At 45.7% G+C, this 20,241-nt stretch overlaps 1 protein-coding gene across 2 annotated transcripts in view; it reads left to right on the top strand.

Annotated features, from left to right (window-relative positions):
- The window catches only part of Galnt18 (polypeptide N-acetylgalactosaminyltransferase 18), a 368,839-nt gene that overhangs the window by 307,987 nt on the left and 40,611 nt on the right, over positions 1-20,241 (top strand). For both annotated transcript variants that reach the window (XM_008853482.2, XM_008853485.2), the window contains 2 exons: positions 1,806-1,943; positions 5,832-5,927. In XM_008853482.2, the coding sequence (XP_008851704.1) occupies positions 1,806-1,943; positions 5,832-5,927 (234 nt within the window). The remainder of the gene's footprint in view (positions 1-1,805; positions 1,944-5,831; positions 5,928-20,241) is intronic.

Genomic DNA, 20,241 nt, shown 5'->3' with positions numbered 1-20,241 from the left:
CAGATAAAATATGTCAAGACTCTGAGCAGTACTCAGCACCCAGAAAGCGCTAAATAAGTGTTAACTCATGCCATCAGTGCTGTTGCTCATGCCCTGTGCTCTTCTCCCCCATTCTCATCCACTGCCCTGCAAAGCCCTCCTCCCCTGGGCTAGGCGTGGAACAGAACTGCTCCTTCATCATTTTCAACCCAAACTTCAGAGAGGCCAGAGAAGGCTCCAGAGAAGCACTTGATCTTATTACTTTAATTGAAAAGCAGTTTACCTATCGATACACAGAAAGTTTGCCTGTGGCAAAACATCAGTATTTTCTTGTGCGAGGTTCAGGAACCCCAGACCAGCTGCTGCTTCCCCTTCCTAAAGACAGCCTGAGTGCTAGGGATGCTCGAGCACCTGTTGCTTTGTGGATGGCTTTTAAGGTTTGGACACATGGAATTTTGTGACTGTGGCAGAAATATTGAGTCACTTAGGGGTAGCCAGCTTGATTAACTTTCTAGCCCAAACAAAGTAGCCAGAAACTTGGTCACTTAAAATAATAGAAATTGGGCTGGAGGGATAGCGCAACTGTTAAAGGCTAAGGCTAACAACCAAAATAATAGAAAATTTTCTATTATTATATCTATTTTATTTCTATTATTATATATCCTCTCAAGATTCTGGAACCCAGAAATCTAAAATTGAGGTGCCAGCCAGGCTATGCTGCCTCTAGTAGCATTAGAGAATCATCCTTCTTTGCCTCAGCTTGTCTCTGGTGGCTCCTGGCCTTCCTGGCCTTGCAGATGCACCACTTTAATCTCTGCTGTGTAGCTGCAAGCCTCTCCTTCATATATGCCTGTGTATGCAAATGGTCCTCTCCTTTCTCTTACAAAAATACTAGTCATTGGATTTGGGGTTTCCCTATTCAAGATGGCTTCATCTTGAGAGATTGCTAAACTAAGTCTATCTTTAAAGAAGCTGTAAAGTCACATTCAGAAGTTCTAGGCAGACATGGATTTTGGAGGAGAAAAATCGACCAACTCCACTAGGTGTTTGGCGAAAGAGAAATGTGTGTTTATTGTTTTTTAATAATAAGGGCCAAGGTGCCCTTACCTAAAAAAGACCACATATTTCTCAATGCGCTCTGCTCTGAAAAGGGTATGATGCCGTTGACAGTAAGCGCACAGTGCAGGCAAGGTGAATCTTTGAAACTGAAAAGTAAAAGTCAGTTAATAAACAGGAAGAGGGAGGGACTTGACAATCCAAAAGTTGCAGATAAGCAGGAGGCTTACTCTGGATGCTCCTAGGATAAGGTACAGATGAAGAGACCTGAGAGAGAGGCTATCTATCCATCTGTCTAGCTACCTGTCTGTCTATCTAGCTATTTATCATCTAGCTATCTAGCTATTTATCATCTATCTATATCTATCTTTTACTAGATCATAGGAGAGAGAATCCTAGGTACAGGAAGACAGCTGAGAACTCAGAACTTTAGGGAACCAGGGAGGCCATCCCAAGAAAGGCTCTGCCATTTGGTCTCATCAAAGCTGATAGTCCAGTCTTAAACTGTCACATAAAGTCAAGGATTCGGTACCCTTACTTTATACAATACATTCCCCATCAATACTGTCCTCATGTTTCAGATTCCAGATGGTATGAGATGAGGGTTAAGTGCAGAATACATAAGTCAGCACCCCACAGGGTACCTCCACTAGAAAGTCTCTGTGACTCTTGGCTGGAGGCTCTGGCTCATGCCCAGTGTACAGAAAGAAAACAAGATTGAGATCAGCAAGCTTGGTGGTGGCTTATCTCTCTCCCTGCTTCCTACCCAGGACTCAGGAATTGACATCGGAGACATCACAGAAAGGAAGGCTCTGAGGAAGCGGCTGCAGTGTAAGACCTTCCGGTGGTACCTGGTCAGTGTGTACCCGGAGATGAGGATGTACTCAGACATCATCGCCTATGGAGTGGTAAGGAACCAGTGTCTATGGATTTCATTTAAATGTACAAGGAAAGCAAGATCAGAGAGGGGTATTGAGAGGAAGGGGAAAGAGGGACAAGCCTTTGCACCCCTATATAGATAATTTTCATAAAGCAAGGGACTCAGCAAGAGGATTTGCATTCACAGCACAAACCTTTTCAGCCCCATGAGAGAGAAATGTCTCTCTCCTTTACAGTCCCCCAGCTGTGGCCCCAGACCTGCAATATTCCACTTAATAAAATGGGCAAGAAAGACGTTAGCTTACTCCAAGCTGGGATGACTGGGGTTCTTTAACTACCTATGTGTGTACCTCCCGACCATTAGGCTGATGCCTTCCTCCCTTATCTGGGACCTCCCTAGGAAGTTTTGAGAAACAGAACTTTCCTGAATTTACTCTATTTTGAGGGACTATAGCTCACTGGTCGGGTACTTACCTAGCATGCACAAGGCCCCGGGTTCAATCCCAGCACAATTAAAATGAAAAAGTTGAATAAGATCTTGACCTCCTCCCAGGTAAGCATCTTATGGTCTGTGGGTCTCAGTTTCTTCATCTGTTAAATGGAGTAAATTAATATTGTCCTCATTGGATAGAGGCTAGTCTGAGAAATATTTTTCTAATACTTTGAACATGATAAATCCATCTATTACCCCAATAGTCCCAGGACCTCAAGGCTCTTAAAGCGTTTTAAGTGGACCCTGACTGATGTTTGGCTGTCTCTTCTGCTGACTTCTAGTCTGAACATATAATGCTTTTGCTGTGACAGTTAAACCCTTGAGACTGCTCAGTGGGGTGGCTGTATTGTCTTCAGTTACAGATGAAGAAACAGGCCAAAAAGTGACTTGTCTCACTCACACAAACCATCAGTGGTGAAACTGAGCCTAAAATGCCAGCTGGAGTCACCTTGGTCCTCTGCTTTGGAGCGCGTCCCCTTGGGCCTTTTCTGAAATTCTAAGATGAAAGCTTGAAGGCAGAGCTGAGGCTTCTTTGGTGTCTTATGGCCAGAGTTGAGTTCCCCACCAGGGAACATGACAGAGAACCTGCCTGGGAGTGGAAAGAATCTTTGCTGAGTGACTGGACTCAGCCTGTCTCTGAGACTCCTAACTTGAACACTCAGTGGTTCTAAAGAACTCAGATCTGGGACCCCAGAAACGCCCCAGGTCTCAGCTGTCTGGGAACCATCTTGTAGGAATAAGTTTTATCCTTCTATGAGAGTCTCCACTCATGGTTTGTACCCCAAAATGGGGGCCTCTTACCTCTCTACTTCTCAGGCTGGTGGGACTCGGAGGTCAGAGCATCACTGCAGCTGATGCTGTTCATCTGCTGCCCAGGGTTCCAGATCCTCCCTCTCCATAGAAACACATTGCACTGTAAGGTACATCAGTTCCTTCTACCTTACTGGAACCATCCAAGGACCCAGCTCTCCTCGTACCCCACACTCTGCCCCATAGCAGCTGTATGTGCCACTTGGCCACTCTTGGTGCTACTAGTAGCTCCAAAGAAACTTTGAATCCAAACCTCTGTGAGCCAGGGCCAGCTTCTAGACTCACGTTTTCAGGAGGCCCATCCACTATACCTGAATAGGGTTAGTTAAACTCACCAAGAGAGGCAGAGGAAGCAATTACAGGGCGAGTGTCTACATGTGGCCACTATACCTCCAGGTCTTGGCCAAATGTACAATCATCCTCCAAGCTAAAGTGTCTCATCACATCCAGTTTATCTTGGAGAGCCTTGATTCCAGACCCAGAAATGTTTGTTTGATCAGACAGTAGGTGGCAGGTACAAGGCTGTGTCCAATCTTTCTGAGCCCATAACTCAGGCTGTCTGCACTTGCTCACACTGAAAGCCACACATCCTCCCAATGGGGCTGGGCTGTGGAGGTCACTGACCCTGTATGTGTTCATCTGTCAGCCACTGTTCAGGGTCCAGCCAGCCTCTCCTCTCTGTCTCCTCTATAATAACACCAGTGCCTGGGCTTCTTCCTGATCAAAGACACGCTTGCTGGCCCAGGAGCATCATGAACTCTTAATGTGGGCCATGCAGGATGCAGTCACAGGAGCAAGAACATTTGCTGGGTCTGAATTGTTCTTCTTGGTAATTAGTTTTATTCTGAAATGCAGAGGCTAGATGTCTTTGCAAGGGCAGCATTTCTTTTTTATCTTTTTTCTATTCCAGCTCACACCCAAACTACATCGTTCAGGTCAAGTAAACTTCTGGGTCGTTCAGTCAGGCCAGTGTCAAAGCTACAGGACAGACCATTAATCTTTTAATAGGTCGCGTTACTGCTCCTTCAGGCTGAAGGAGCTGTGGGCCCCATTGTATGGATATGGGTTTCCCTGAATTACTAAGCTCTCTGTCTGGGAGATGAGGTAGCTTTGGATGAATTCCAGCTCTGGTGCTGAGAGTGATGGAGAAGCTCCTGGGATCAGACTTGCCTGGCTTCTAAACACACTGCTCTTACTTGCTGTGCAACCTTGACAGTGTGCACAGCCTTGATGCCTATAGCAATCCATTTCACGGGTCGCCTTTTACAGTCTCGGGATGTCATCCACATGTGTGACGGAAAGAGCTTGGGCTCCAGAGTCAGAGAGACTGAAGCTCTGCCATCTACATAGCAACAGTGTCATTCATTTATTCATCTTCTGCACGCACTTGTTGGACAAGTAGCAACCATCTGCTTCATGCCCTGGCCTGTGCAGTTTACAGAGAGGACTGCGATTCAGTCCTAGTGACGAATGGGACATGGGCGAGTGAAAAAGCCAGAAGACAGCAACACGTCCAGTGCTACAGTAGGGACATCAGCGTGATGGAAGAGCATAGAGCAGTGGTCTCACTCTTAGACTTGGGCTTCCAGGGTCTCAGGCAAGCTGAGCTCCCAAAGGAAAGAGTAACCTTATAACGAGACCAAAACAAGGATACCTGGAAAAGCATGGGGATAGCATAGCATCCCAGACAGGGAAGTGAGACGGCACTTGCTGCCACACCATGGTTCCCTTATCCTTAAAAGAGATATTACTGGCCTGGCAGTATTCTTTTGAGAACTAGATGCGATTCATGCAGAAAGCACATCACATGGCTCCTGGCACCTAGCTGCATTCATAAAAGCTAGTTTTCCCTAATGGCTTTCAGGAAGGTTACAGCAGAATCAGTAGCAGCTAACAAATACAGCATATGTGCTGGGCACCAGGCTCTGTGCTAAGCCTTTGCAGATACTATTTTGCTTAATCTTCATAACAGTCCTGGGAGGCAGGCACTGTGGTCATCCTCATTTTCATGGGAAGGAAACAAGACTGGAGGTGAGAGTAAAAGATTCATGTGTCTTCTGCTTCCGCTCAACCCCTTCTCCCTTTCTCAGTCTCTCCTCAGGCCTTCCACTCTGGAGGGTCATCACAAGCTAGAAAACTCCTTGGGGCCTGGCCAGGCCCCTGCTGGATCTGTTGGAGGCACAGAACACCTGATCTCAGAGGACCTCCCATCCTCAAAACAACTAACATGTTAACTACTTTCCCCAACTCTCAAGAGCAAAGACTTTCAGGCACCCTTGAAAGCCACTATCCCATTCCTGGATATGGGGTGGGTGTGGAAGACCCTAATGTTTCTTGTTATACATGTCCCATTTCTACTTAACCTTAGCTCCCCAAAGCCAGCTCGCTGTCTAATGAGATGTGAGTGTTTCTCATGGCATGAAGGCCTGTCCCTAGTCACGCTGTTACACAAAGCAAAAGCTGGGGCCTGATGATGCATAGTGTTCAGGGACTTGGGGTTGATTAAGAAGATGAGTCTGTGTTGGGGAAATGCTTGCCTCTCCTATATTAATGCATGTGTTATTTTTTTCTCTTCTTTTCTCTTGGGCATGGCCATGTTTCCTCTGGCATTCAGCTGCAGAATTCCCTGAAGACTGATCTGTGTCTTGATCAGGGGCCAGATACAGAGAACGTCCCCATTGTGTACATCTGCCATGGGATGACACCCCAGGTGAGTCTTCAGGAAACCCCTGTGCCAAGGATGTACATGTGAGTTGGTGAGGAAGCACAGCTGGATTCTGTCATAGTGGTCCTGGGCCCAGAAACCTCTAGTTTTTATCAGGAAGTATTCCCATGAGCCTCAGAGGACAGTTGTACCACTTTGTCTGAAAGGAAGCTGAGAAAGTGGATGTGAGAGGACCACAGAGTGGGGAGGAGGAAGGGAGATACATTTTTTAAAGAGGAATACCTGCCTCCTTTGGGGAAACCCTTCCCTAGCAGGAGGGAACGCAACGATTTCCCCCAAGCTCCCTGATGTGGCTGAGTTCCTTAGAGTGTCATGTCACAGACTACAGCCCTACCCTGGAGCAGCTCATAGCTGGGGCTAAAATATACAGTGCAATAGACAGCCACCGACCAATACTGCCATTGAACGTGGACTGCTTAGAACGATAGCATTCCCAGAGTTTGCTTAACTCCAGGAGAGAACAAGGAGAATGATTCTATTTGTAGGACTATAGCTCTGTATTTAAAAGGATTGTTGCCTGTGTAAATACACAGCTAAAGAATATCACATGTATGTGACCTTGTATTTTGTAAATGATGGGAATTCCCAGTAATTATTCATTGTGATCTTACACCTTGTCTTTTTGGCGAGCTAAGTTGCTGTCATATCACTACCTGGTTAATCACTGTGGTCAGCAGATCACATTGTCCCCTCACCACTTAGCCTAGAAACTGATTCATTGCTATAAAATGATGTGACATTTTGGATAGGTTACTATCTGCCTTAGTTACTTCACATATTGTTGTGACAAAATACCAGACCAAAGCAACTTGAGGAGGAAAGGGTTGATTTTGGCTTATAGCTCCAAGAGGATATAGTCCATCATGGTGGGGAAGGCATGTGACAGGAGCAGGAGACTGCTTGTTCACATTGCATCCATACAGGAAGCAGAGTGAGAACAGGAAGTGGAACCCAGCTAGAAGACCTCAAGGCCCGCCTCTAGTAATATACTTCCTCTAGTATGGCTCCACCTCCTAAAGGTTCCACAACCTTCCCAAATAGTGCCACAAGCTGGGGACCAAGCATTCAAACGTGGGTTTATGGAAGGCCTTTCACATGCAAACCACAACCCTGTGTTTATGCAAACAAATGTTTTATCAAAACATGACAAAGATACAGGAAACAGATGTTATAAGTGTGCAGGTTATGAATTTCCATGACATGAGCATACTTAATGTAACTAGAACCCCAATTTTTAAAAAATGTATTACTGCCTGATTTTTATTTTGATGTAATTGGATCATAGGGTACATACCCTCTTAGGTCAGCCTCTGCATTTGTGAGATACATTCATGTTATTTTACATATTATTGCAAGTTGCTCATGTGCTGTACTAAACACCACCTCATGTTATAAATATGTTGTACGTTATTGTATGTTCCACCACTGCTGGATCCTCGGGCAGTCACTGTTTGGAAGTGCTGTGAATCCTGCTGGAATGAGCATCCTTGCTCACATCTTTTGACACAGATCTATGATCATTTTTTTTTTGATTTATACCTTAAGGTAGAATTATTAAACCACAGGGTTGATGTGTGTTCCCTTTTAGTGACCATGATCTGTATTAATCTTCTCATGCTATCAAAACAAAATACCACAGGCTAAGTCATTTTAAGTAGTAGCAATGTCTTTCTCACAATTCTGGAGATCAGAAATTTCAAGGTCTAAATGCTGGCAAATTTGTCATTGAGGACCATTGCTTAACTTTCAGGCGGCCTCCTTCATCCTACACTCACAGGGTAGGGTGGGAATGCATTGCGGCTGTCAGGTCTTATAAGAACAGCAATTCTTTTGGTTCAGGGCTCCACCCTTGTGACCTCACTTGCTCTGCAGACTTGGAGAAGTTTCGATCCATCTGTGCTGCAAAACATGAGAGGACTCTCTGAAAGGAACACTGGGATATGGCTCATGATAGAGACCAGGAGTGTGACTCATGGACTTTGCCATCTCAGAAAAATCCAGTAATAGAGATGGGATGACACCAGGAGAGGCACAGAAAGAGTGAGAGGGAAGGAAGGGAAGCCATTAGACCCAGGCACTTTGTAGCAATGGACCATGGAGATTTGTGCCCAGTTCCTCAAGGAAAGGGAAGGGTGATGCCAATGGGGATGTCAAGATCGTCAAGGATGCCACTCCCATCACAGTCCCAGGAAGCAGGGCTGTTATCCCCTCTAGGCAAAGAGACATAGACGTAACACTGTCCCCTCAGTGACTCCTGAAGCATCTCTGAGTTGCTATGGTAGCAGCAATACAGTGGAGTCATGGAGGGGAAATGTAGGGGATATGAGGAGGGCTGGATCCTAGGCTTGATCTCACAGTGTCACCTTAGCCTCTTTAGTTCGTTTTACTCTGTTGTTGGGATGTAGCTTTAGACTGAATTATATGTAACTTACCTGGTTAGTCCAGTGAATTCCTACTTTTGCATTCAGTGCAGTCACCATCCTAATCAAACTTGCCATCCCAGAGGGCTTTCCAAATTTGCCCTGTCAGTCAGCATCACTACTCATAGGTAATGAGGGTGCCAGTCCCCTCCCACCCCTATTGACCAGTTCCATCTGGACCTGTCTTCCCATCTGTATATAATGGAGTTGGACTGAGCCTGCTCTAAACCCAGCTCTACCAGCTCTGACAACTTGTTTTTCTCGAGTTCCTTTGTGCTGACATGGATTTGACTAGAAGCTGTGAGTCTGTGTTATGCTTGCCAGGAATTCTGGGAACTGCCTTTGTAAATCAGCTTCTTCATGTATAGCTGAAGCAAGTCTCAAAGACTCAGGTCCTCCTTCCCCTTCTTCAGAGCCACAGCTTATACACCTGAGCTATTCAGGGCACGTTAGTCCTGTTGCCCTCTCCTTTTTAGGCCCATGCTAAGATGCACAGCTTTCAGGGTCTAGGAGGCTTGGGACCAGTCCCAGATCACACATTGTCCAGGTTAGGAAGGTACAGGGATTGTGTCGTGGCAGTATCGAGCAAAGTCACACCTGAGAGAATCAGAGAGGTCAGCTTATCCTGAAGGTGTGCAGCATCTCCATGGCCTGAGTTCCTGCAACTACTGAGCATGAACACAGGGACAGGAAGTGAGTTATGAGTGAGGAATCAAGAATTCTGGCTGCCAGAGTTTCTCAAAAAGATGTTACAGCCCTCAAAAGTGTCACTGACTCACGGAGTGGGTGAAGAAAGGAGGTGCTTAGGATGTGTTACTGTAAGATGAAGTCATGATACTTTTCAGAAGATTGTGCTTAGAGGCAGCCCCAAGGGTCCTCCGCATCCCCCAGACTTTGTCTAATCACATGTTCAACATGCATTTCCCATGACATCGCTCCCTCCCTCTGGCAGCTCTCAGGAAAACCTTTCGCATGACAAGGAGCACCCAGACCTCTCTCTCTCTCTCTCTCTCTCTCTCTTTCTCTCTCTCACACACACACACACACACACACACACACACACACACACACAGAGATGGGATGCCACCTGTCACAGTGCAGGCTACATGTTACACTACTCCAGAGGAGGGCTGTGGCGCCTCACATTGCTATCTAGGGAATATAGATCAGCCATAGATGACAGTCTTTTTGACCTCTGCTGTGAAAACTCACAAGTTCTTCCCTGAGACTCACACTCTGTAGGAAGCCTGAAATTTTTGAAAGGTAAAAAAAATGAGGCAATACAAAGAGATTAAGAAGCAGGGCCGAAGAGATAGGTAAAGGTACTTGCTGCCAAGCCTGACAACCTGAGTTCAATTCCTGAGACCTACATGATGGAAGGAGAGAACTGACTCCTACAAGCTGTATTCAGACCTCCATCTGTACACCATGGCATATGCATACATGCAAACATACACACACATGCACACACATAAATGTAATAAAGTAGATATTACAGTATCGCCTACCATACAGGGTTGTTACGAGGATTACAGATGGATGCATATTAAGCATTTCAACAATGCAGGCTGGCCCATGATTGTTGCTTACTAAATGTAGACTATTATTATTACAAGATTGGAGAAGAAGCTGAAGTCTGCCCTCAAGCTAAAAGAATAGTAATGGTTGACCTGGAAAAGTAGAGATTTAAGGGGGACTTGAAAATTCCTTCCAAAGATAAGAACACACATTTTTGACAGAGAACAGGGAGACTCTCCCTAGTCACTGGCTCAGGAGACGTCCTCCCGATCTATGTTCAATCCATGTTGGTAGGCTCTAGGGATACTATGACACCTGGACTCTTAAATTTCCCTTCTGAAACTCTAAGACTTTGACTTCTCTTTTCTTCAAGACAGAGTCTCACTATGTAGACCAGGCTGGCCTTGAACTTGAGATCCTCCTGCCTCCACAAGTGCTGGGATTACAGGCCTGCACCATGATAATGAAACTCTATGACTTGATAATCCATTATCATGTGTACGTCTCTGTATGTCAGTGAGAGTCTACCGTTTGATGCCACAGTGTTCTTGGACCTGGAGGGCAGTAGAGAACCAGGAAGCACAGGGATCTCATGAAGTTTGTGTTCCCATACTGAGACAAACTCTTTACTTTGAAATCCTCACCTATTCACCACAGCCAAGGCTTGTGAAAGAGTTTGTTCCTCTCTTGAGCATTACCTAGGTGGCTTTATTTGAGTTTCAAAACTTAGTTTCAGCCAGTAGTAGCCAAGACTGGTAGAGGGGAAGGAAGGGTACAGAGGCAGCCCCAGTGACTGACCTCATCCACGACCTTGTAGGATGCTTAAATAAACTGATGATGAAAGTGAGTGTCTGCAGGCATTTCCTACAAAAGACCGTTGGCGTAAAATGAACAGATTAGACGCAGAAGTGGTTAATGTCATACAGGGAAACACAATCACAGCCTTTAGTATGACCTTTCCCACACAGACGGGAATCTAGGCCTTGGCATATAACTCTGTAGCATCTGAGACCTAATCAAAAGGGAAAGAGCAAAGTCAGTCAGATACAATTCTCTTAGAAAACTGCATGTTCTTGGTGAACCTGTTAAGCAACGTCCCAGGAGAATATTGAGAGGACACACTGTCCCTCTTCTATCTTTTATCCAGGCTTTAGGAGTTTTTCATCTTCTTTCAAAAAAATACATTTTTTCATTTATGGGAGCATTGGGTGGGTAGGCATGTGCACACTCCCACTCCCATGTGTCACAACGTGCGTGCGGAGGTCGGAGGACTTGTGGGACTCAGTTCTCTCCTTCTACCATGTGGGTCCCAGGAATCAAACTCCGGTCATCAGGCTCAGTGGCAAGTGCCTTTCCCCTCTGTATCATCTCAAAGACCCTAGGCAGTTTTCTGAAGGATTCTGAAGTTTGCTGAAGGTTGAATGACTCTTAGTCCATCCGGGACTCAAAGAACCCTTCTGGATTGACAGTCTAACCACGTAGCCTTTCCCTCTCCCTTAGTTCCTGTAGCTTTCAATGTACAACAGGAATGTGTTGCCTCCCAGCTTTGGAGACTGGGAAGGCCAAGGTCAAAGGATGCCAAGAGGGGCATGTCCCAGGCTCCTCTCCCTCTGGGGCTTACCTTACTGTTTTCAACATATCTCTGATCTTTACTGTCAGTCCCTGAGTGTGTCTGTATTCAACTTTCCTTCTTATAAGCACAGAAGTGCATCTGGAGTCGGAATCTGCCCTGTTCCATCATGACTTCATCCAAACGTAACTAATTGTATCTGTAACGTTCCTATTTCTAAATATGGTTCCATTTGGGGTATTAGAAGTTAGAAGTTGACATGTGAATTTTGGGGGTACACCAACCTCTGCTTCCTCAAGAGTATAAGAATCTGACTTTTACTTCCTTGACTGAAAGCACTGTACATAATTTCCTCTCCTGTGTGGTTGCCTGGGCCTAGTCACATGGCCCTGTGTGTCTACAGAGATGAGAAGGCTTGGATTTCTGGGTGTCCAGGAAGACTTGTCTCTATCACAGTCCATTTACCTCTGAAAAATAACAGGAGACGGAGAGCTGGCTCAGTGGTTAAGAGCACTGGCTACTCTTGCAGAAGACTGAGTTAGAATCCCAGCACCCATATGGCAGCTAACAACTGTCCGTAACTCTAGGGGATCTGACACCGTCTTCTGTCCTTGCGGGCACTGCTTCACACAAGTGCACTTATATACACGCAGGCATAACACTCATAGATATGAAATGAAAATAAATGAATCAAAATTTTTTTTAAAAAAAGAGAGAGACCAGGAAAACAGTACATTGAGTATGAACCAACTTTTCCTGAGTTACGGGCAAAGAACAAAATGAGGGAGGATGTCAATATTTTGAGCTCTACTTTTTCTTCCAATGTTTCATTCATTCATTCATCAAACAGAGGTCAAGTTGTCTTTCCTGAAGTCCTCGTGGTTTGGAAAGTTTCATTTTCCTTGAAGAATACGTGTGGCATAGTGATAGGAATGACTTTGTAGGGCAACTTATAGTGGATGCCAGGGGTCTCTAAGACACAGGGAGACTCAGAGCAGCTTGTGCTAGCTAGAAGTAGACACTGGTCCCACAGCTGTGTGAAATCCTCTGAGAGAGTCTGCTATGGTGTCCTTTAAAAAAGTCACTCTGGGGACTGGATAAATGGCTCAGGGGTTAAGAGCACTGGCTGCTGTTACAAAGGTTCGATTCCCAGCACCCACATGGCAGCTAACAACCATCCATAACTCCAATTCCAGGGGAATCCAACAACCTCCTCTGACCTCTGTGGGCATTGCATGCATGACACAGGTGCACTAACACCTGCAAGCAAAACACTCATAAACATAAAAATAATATATTTTCTGAAAAGTCACTCTGATAGAGTTATGACATTCCCAGGTCTCAGGGAAGGCCCTCGCCAGGAGAAAGCAGAGCGTAACTAATCAAATTAGTGAGGTAAAACTGCCAGGAAGCATGCTAATTGGTTAATGAGTAAATGTAACCATTTTATTTAAATCAGCAGCAAATTTCAAGCAATCCTCAGAATAACTGAGAATATTAGCCCTCATTAGTGTAACAGCCTGGAAAATTTCTTCTAATGGGAAAAATACAATAATGGGGTCTCTCCACAGATTCCATCCAATTAATCACTCATTCTGCCCATTCACCAGATACACATTGAGTTTTATGCCAAGAACTGGGAGAGGTAAAGGCTACTTGCCCCAGCCCCCGCCTGAAAGAGGAAGGCAGGCATGCAGATAATTAGCCACCATGAGGAAACCTTGCAGCCTATTGCCCTAGACACCTCAACCCACAAAAGGGATGAGGTTCAAGGGACGGGTGGCGACAGAATCTGAGGACTTCATTCTGTAAAATTTTCTAGACCATAAAAGAAACAGGAAAAGGGACTGGAGAGATGGCTCAGCGATTAAGAACACTGGTTGTTCTTGCAGAAGACCTGGGTTCGAATCCCAGAACCCACATGGCAGCTAACAACTGTCCATAACTCCAGTCCCAGGGGATCTGACAGCCTCTTCTGACCTCCGCGGGCATTGCACGACACGGGTGCACTTACCTACATGCAGGCAATACACGCATATACATAAAATAAAAATAATAAATTAAAAAAAAACAGGAACAATGAAGTGGTTTTCTTCTGGGAAGGAAAGTCTTAGATATGGAAGAAAAATGACAGAAGGGATTTGAATTTCTTCTAAACTCTGGAAAATACTGAAATTGCCACACTGGTGCTTCAGGATGAGATTTGACTCAAGCTATAAAGATACAGAGCTGGGATGAGAGAATTCTGTTTTTTTTTTTTAACCTGAAGATTCCACATAAGATCAGGGAATGTTTCAATGTTGCTTCTTGTAATTTCCTCTTTGTTTTTAATTTGTATTTATTTTTGTGGTTCTATGGATTATACAGGCTAGGCAAGTATTCTGTCACTGAGCCACATCCACACCCTAAGTCCTCTTCTTCATTTTTAAACATTTTCATTTGAATTATTGATGGATTGACAATAGTTAGATAGAAAGATAGACAGGTAGAAAATGGAAAATACTGATCATTTCATTTACTACTGACAACTTTCTAGAAGCCTCCATTTGCCAATGTCAAAATGTCACTGTCACCCCTCTCCTACTTGGCAACACCTCCAGTGGTTTCAGGGGCATTAAAGACACTTCAGAGATTGTGCTTGCATCTCCAGACAACGGTTCACATAACACTTCAGAGACAATTGCAAAAGTTTGGCTTTGTGGGCCAAGAATTTAAATGGCTTTGCACTTTGCTGTGACCTTTGGCAGATGTCTCTACTTCTCCAGGACTTTTATCTATAAATAAAAAGAATGTCAGGCACACAGTTGCTGTGAAGTTTGCAAACAATTCCCTGAGATTTTTTTTTCCTGTCATGAAAACGTGCCCTCCACGAATCATTGGCCTGCGGTCATATTGCACAGGCAGGTACCCGCTGATACCTAACAGGGCAGGGTCTGACAGGGCTGTGCTTTGGGGGAGTCTCACATAGCCTTCTGTCTTTGGTTGGCGGTACAGTTTGAAAGGTGAAACATCCCCCATAGGCTCACATGCTGAGACACTTGGTCCCACTTGCTGTTTTGGAAGTCTGTAGAACCTTTCAGGGACAGGGATTCACTGAAGGAAGTGGGTCACTGAAGGTGGACCTTGGGGTTTTATAGCTCAGCCCCTCTTCTTACATGCTCTTTGCTTCCCATGTGTACCTTGTGACCAACCACCTCACACTTCTACCACCATGCTTCCCCTACCATAGGGATGGACTGTATCCCTTCAAACTCTGAGCCAAAAGAAACTCTTCCTCCCTTACGTTGCTATTGCCAGGTGCTTCATCACATCAAGGAGAAAAGTAACACTTCTGTGTCATTCAAAAACGAATCTGGAGAGGGTTCTTTGGATCTCTGTACTAACTATCCTTACACAGTTCTAGGGGCCACTGTTCATGCAGAATATAGAGTGAGTGAAGTCTCTGCATTGTCACTGCAGCTGGCCCCAGGTGGCCCTAGGATGGCCCACTCTCTCACAGCTTGGGCAGCTTCCCTTCAGTGTCTCCCCACGTCACTTCCACTTTCTTGGTATGGGGTAGTTGTTTGGGGGGTGGTGCTGGCCCTGAGGACCCTGGGAAAATGATTGATACATAGGAGTTGGGGGCTCAGGATCAGACAGAGCAAGGGTCTAGTCCCATCTGTGCCTACACCACAGGGGTGATTGAGTTGTTGAGGCAAGTGAGTTGATGTCTCCAACACTCCCATTATATACTAATCTGTAGACACAGGACTGTAATGTGCACATCACTGAATTATGACAAGGGCTCTTGTAGCCTGTATGTGACAACACCTTGCTAGTTGCTTCTAGCATCGTGGAGGTATCATTATGTCATGCACCCCACCCACCCATTGCAACTTCTCCAACAGTAAAGCAGGACCACCTTCTGGCTGGGAAGAGCAGGGCCAACACCAGTATTCATCCCTACAGATGTCTTCACCTCTCTATGACTTTCATCTATAAATGAAAAGAACGTTGGGCACACAGCTGCTGTGTAGTTTGCAAACAATTCCCTGTGATTTTTTTTCCTGTCAGCATGCCCCCCCTTGACTCCTTGCCTCCAGTCATATTGCACAGGCAGGTCCCCACTGATGCCTGTCAGTGCAGTGCCTGACGCAGCTGTGCTTTGAGGGAGTCCCTGAGACTGGAGTCCCCCCCCCTCTTACCCTTGTAGTTCTTTGAAGTGTCCATGGAGGCCATATGCCTCATCTCCCTTGCCCAGGCCCCTACAGCAGCTCTCTCTCTCTCTCTCTCTCTCTCTCTCTCTCTCTCCTTTCCTCTCCTCTCCTCTCCTCCTCCTCCTTCTTCTCTCTCTCTCTCTCTGTCTCTCTCTCTCCTTCTCTCTCTCTCTCCTTCTCTCTCTCTCTCCTTCTCTCTCTCTCTCCTTACTCTTTGCTCAATGCCTACCAGAAGGAAGGGACTAACCTTGGAGACACTCCTGGGGCCATTCACTGTGAAATACAGCTCTACCATTAGTGTATTGAATCTGTTACCTGGCATTGATAAATTCTTAATCTCTTTCCAACTTAAAGTAAAGCTAAATTATTACCTTATTTTATTCACTTATGTTAAGGGTATGCATATACATAGGTGTGCATACATTTAAATATATTCACATAAAATTACGTGTCAGTCTCTACTTGATTATGTGTGTGTCAGTTCATTAAATCTTAATTCCACCTTTATTCCCATCAAAGATGCAAAGAGATACCCAAGTCTGTTCCCCTCCCAGAAGGCAGATGTAGGTCGTAAGTCTTAGAAGTTGATGACATGTAGTTACTCATACCCAAGGAGCAACCTGTCTAGGGGCCAAGGCTGGGAAGAGCCACCGTGCTATTTATCATCACAGACCCCTTGGTTCTAGCTGCTTCCGCAGGCATAGGTGACAGTCACAGGGTTCCCCTCCCCTCACAGCTAACCACCGGATTGTATGCGGTTCTCCCGAACTCCCAGCCCACTTGGGGCTCCTTCCTCCTTCAGTGGGTGAGAAGAATGTCCAGCCGGCCCCCCACCTCCACCCCTGCTTGCAAAAAGCACCTCATCTGCATGTCTCTTTGGTAATTACACATGGTGCCAGAGCCCTGGCAGGAAGCTGTGGAAGGTGCCCAGGTGTGGCAGCCATCTTGTGAGTCCTCTTTCCACACAGAGTTACGGTGAACTCTGAGCTGCTCTGGTAGCTTCCGTACTAAAAAAAGAAGCTGCCTGGTTTGTTATTCTTTTCACATGTGTTCTTCATTTCATGTCCAAACTCCACAATTAGAGTCATCAACAGCAATTTCGCGTGACTTTTATTAAACTCCCACAGGCTGGGAGCAGGCAGTTATTAGCAGCACCACAGTGACCACCATTCAGGCCTCAGCAGGGAGCTGCTGTCTCTGGCCCTCTGCCCATTGTTCTTTTTGGAGTTTTATTTCCCAGGTGTCTCTGGCCATGAGGTTAAGATGGTAACCCAGTGACAGAGGAGCTTTTTCTTTCTTTTAAGATTTTATTTATTTTTATTTTATAAGTGCATGCATGCATGTATGTAAGTGCCCCATGTGTGTGCAATGCCTACAGAGGACAGAAGAGGGTGTCAGATCCCTGGACCTGGAGTTACTGATAGTTGATAGCCACCATGTGGGTGCTGGGAACCAAATTGGGGTCCCCTGCCAGAGCAGACCATGCTCTGAATTGCTGAGCCATCTCTGTAGTCCCAGAGGAGCTGACTTTAGATCCTGACTTGGCTGTGTGCTCTTAGGCAAGTTGCCTGTCCTTTCTGAGACTCAGTTTCCTAATCAGTAAAATGGGGATGAACACTGACAGATAAAGTAACAAACCTGTGTGTGCCTAGCTCCACGTTCAGTACAAAACCAGGCTTGGTAATGCTGCCTCTTGCTCAAGTTAGAGCCTTCTTTCAACAAGCATTTTCTGTGTTTAAAGATGATTGTAAAAAATAATAACAGCTTCCATTTACCGTGTACACTTTCTAGGCACTTTTGCAAAATGCTCTCCTATCCAAGCTGATATTGCCAGCAGCTCTTGGAAGTAGATACTTCTCATTGGGGAGAAAGCTGGGGTTCATGGTGATTATGTAGCTCACCACAATGATGGACTGGCAGGACCTGGTTGTCTGCAGCTTGTCTGCTCTACAACCCAGGCTTGGGGCAGATTCAGTACTGCCGTCTGCCTTCACGAAGCATACAGGCCCTTCATGCGATGATGGGAAGGGGTAGCAGGCTCTGATTGAGGAACCACATATGTTTGCACTATAGCTGCGGTGAGGACTCTTGTGCCCAGATTTTCGTGCTCTCAGTGGCCCCTGGGTAGAGCTGAAACAAGGAGCCACATACTGTGGAGTAATCCTGGGTGGTACACAGGACCCAGCCTCTGGATTAATTAAGGCAGTGGTGAGATTACCAAGGAGAGAGCCACCGTCTAGACAGATGCTGATCCCCTTCTTAGGATCCAAAGGGAAACTGAATCTAGCTTGTAGTCCTCACCCTGAAAGTTCTTGTGGAAAGATCTCAGAAATGGACTGGAGGAGATTTGAACTCTGTCCTTCCTCACTCCCACGGGCCTGAGCTTTAGCTTCTCTCAACTCCTGTATACTTGTGCCCCTAACCTTGGGCATTCCACTTTCCCCTGAGGAACTAGAGTAGCCACCTCCCCAGTGGAGATGTCCAGTCCAGCCCTCCACTTCCCTCTCTTCTCCCCACACTTAGGTCCTAACCCTAAGCCCATCTCCATAGGGAGGGCTTTCACCATCTCCAAGGTGCCCTTCCTTGGCCTTCAAAGATCTCTGAGCCTTGTCTGATTCCTTCAAAGCTCTCATATATTCAAATGCAAAGATAATCACAGTTGGGAACTTGATTTTTTTTATTTATTAATGAACTTTCTGTACCCCAAGATCATCATAAGTTCTGGAAGGCAAAAAGATCATACTTTGGTCTTTGTTTGTTGGAGACAGGGTCTCTTGTAGCCCAGGCTGGCCATATAGTTAGTGATAACCTGAAGTTTTGTTTCCTGTGCCCCTACATCCCAATTTCTGGGAAAATAGGCAAGCGCCACCATGGTGGATTGAAGACCTTTCTTAGCTGTCCAGTGAGTCCTTGGTGCTCAGTACACTGCCTGGCCCAGAGCAGATGCTCAACACACCTCTGGATAACAGAGTTGTTGGATTTTTGTGTAAATGGCTTAAGCAATCTTCCTCATCAAGCCCTAGCCACCTGCCCAGGCACACCGACCCTGCTACTTCCCCACCTGACCCAAGGCTATAAAATGAGGTAGAACAAGTTACTTCCTGAAGTTTTCCAAAGGCTAAATAGGGAAGTACAAAGGCACCATGCCAGGTGCACAGTCAGCCCTCATTCTTATATAGTAGTTTCTGATTCTGTTAGTTTAGTATTAAGCCCTCAATCAGTATGTGGTCATTATTAAGTAAGTATCAGAATGAGTGCTAGTCAAGGTAAGAGCTGGCTCTGGATTTCTTCCTTCAGACCCAGGATCTTTCCATGGGGATGGAAACCTGAGAGATATGCCACCCACACTGGGCTTGAAGCCAGGCCTCACTCTTCCTTCTTCTTGGAGGTCCAGTTGCTGTGGGCACAGGCTGGACCAGGATGGAAGACATGTCCTTCCATCAATGCCTATGCTTGATGGTACAACCACATCTTGTTGGCATGTGTAGCTGGCCTGCCCTAGGCAAGAGCCTCAGTAACCTCCTCAGATGCCCAGGGTTCCTGCTGTTGATAGGACTTCATTCACCAATATTCCCGCTCCCCACTACAGTGGCCTTCTGGACTTTGCCCAGGAGAGTCAGAAGAACAGAGCAGACAGTAAAGTGATGATACTCTACAGCCTGAGTACCATACATAGTGTCCTTTGTCACCCATTGGAGCAGGAAGTAGGGAGACACCTTCATAGTTTACATGGGTGCCCTGATGCCCACTGCATCCTAGGTAGGCCCTCAACAAACAGGCTGCTGCATTACCATCCCCTGCATGTGTCACTGACATTTTAGGTGAGGCAGTTTGTTATTGCGTGACCTGTCTCTGTTGACTATGTAAGATGCCTACCATACAAAGTTCTACCACACTAGCTAGCAGAGTCTATATTCCATCAAAGCGTCTCCATGTATCTCCAGAATTCTCCTCAGCCAAGAATCAGAGGGAGGAGCAAATGTCAGCGGGCTCTGGGCTTTAGAAACATCTGGTAGCACTGAGCATGGACACCTGAACATGTTTCCATCAGGGCAGCTTAAGGAGATGCTTCATCCATCTCAAGATTCCTAAGGAGATGTGTTGAGAATATGTCATGGGCATAAATGCATTCTTCAATTTGGTTTTCTCAGCTAACTGCTTTGTCACTGCTCGCCTTTGTCCCAGATGCTTTTTCTGAAACCTGCTCCTGAGCTCCGGGAGGGCAGCTTTTTAGTGGAGCCCTCGAGCTTAGCACTGTGTTAATATGCTGGGAATCTAAGGAGAGCTGGGCCCTCTAAATCAATCACCAGAACAGCTTTATATTTTCTCTTGCTCAAAAATACACTATTCAATGCAATAACACGTGTGGGAGTGGAGGTTGGCTTGGGTAAAGGACACTAAAAAGGAAAATTTCATAACTTTTTTACTGCAGGAAAAAGACTTGCTGGCCTTAATTCTTACAAAGCTGGGCTACAGAAATTAGCTACATCTGGGTAGTATTTCTGAAGTCCTTGAGATGTTCTAGGCTGCTCAGGAATTGCCCAATTTATTTGCCTAGGGTATTACAGATGCTTAACAAATATGGGTTAAACAAA

The sequence above is a fragment of the Nannospalax galili genome, unplaced genomic scaffold (assembly GCF_000622305.1).
Source record: "Nannospalax galili isolate Female #2095 unplaced genomic scaffold, S.galili_v1.0 scaffold44, whole genome shotgun sequence".
Lineage (NCBI taxonomy): Eukaryota > Metazoa > Chordata > Mammalia > Rodentia > Spalacidae > Nannospalax > Nannospalax galili.
Note: the sequence above shows the minus strand (reverse complement) of the source record. Positions and strands in the feature narration are given on the sequence as shown.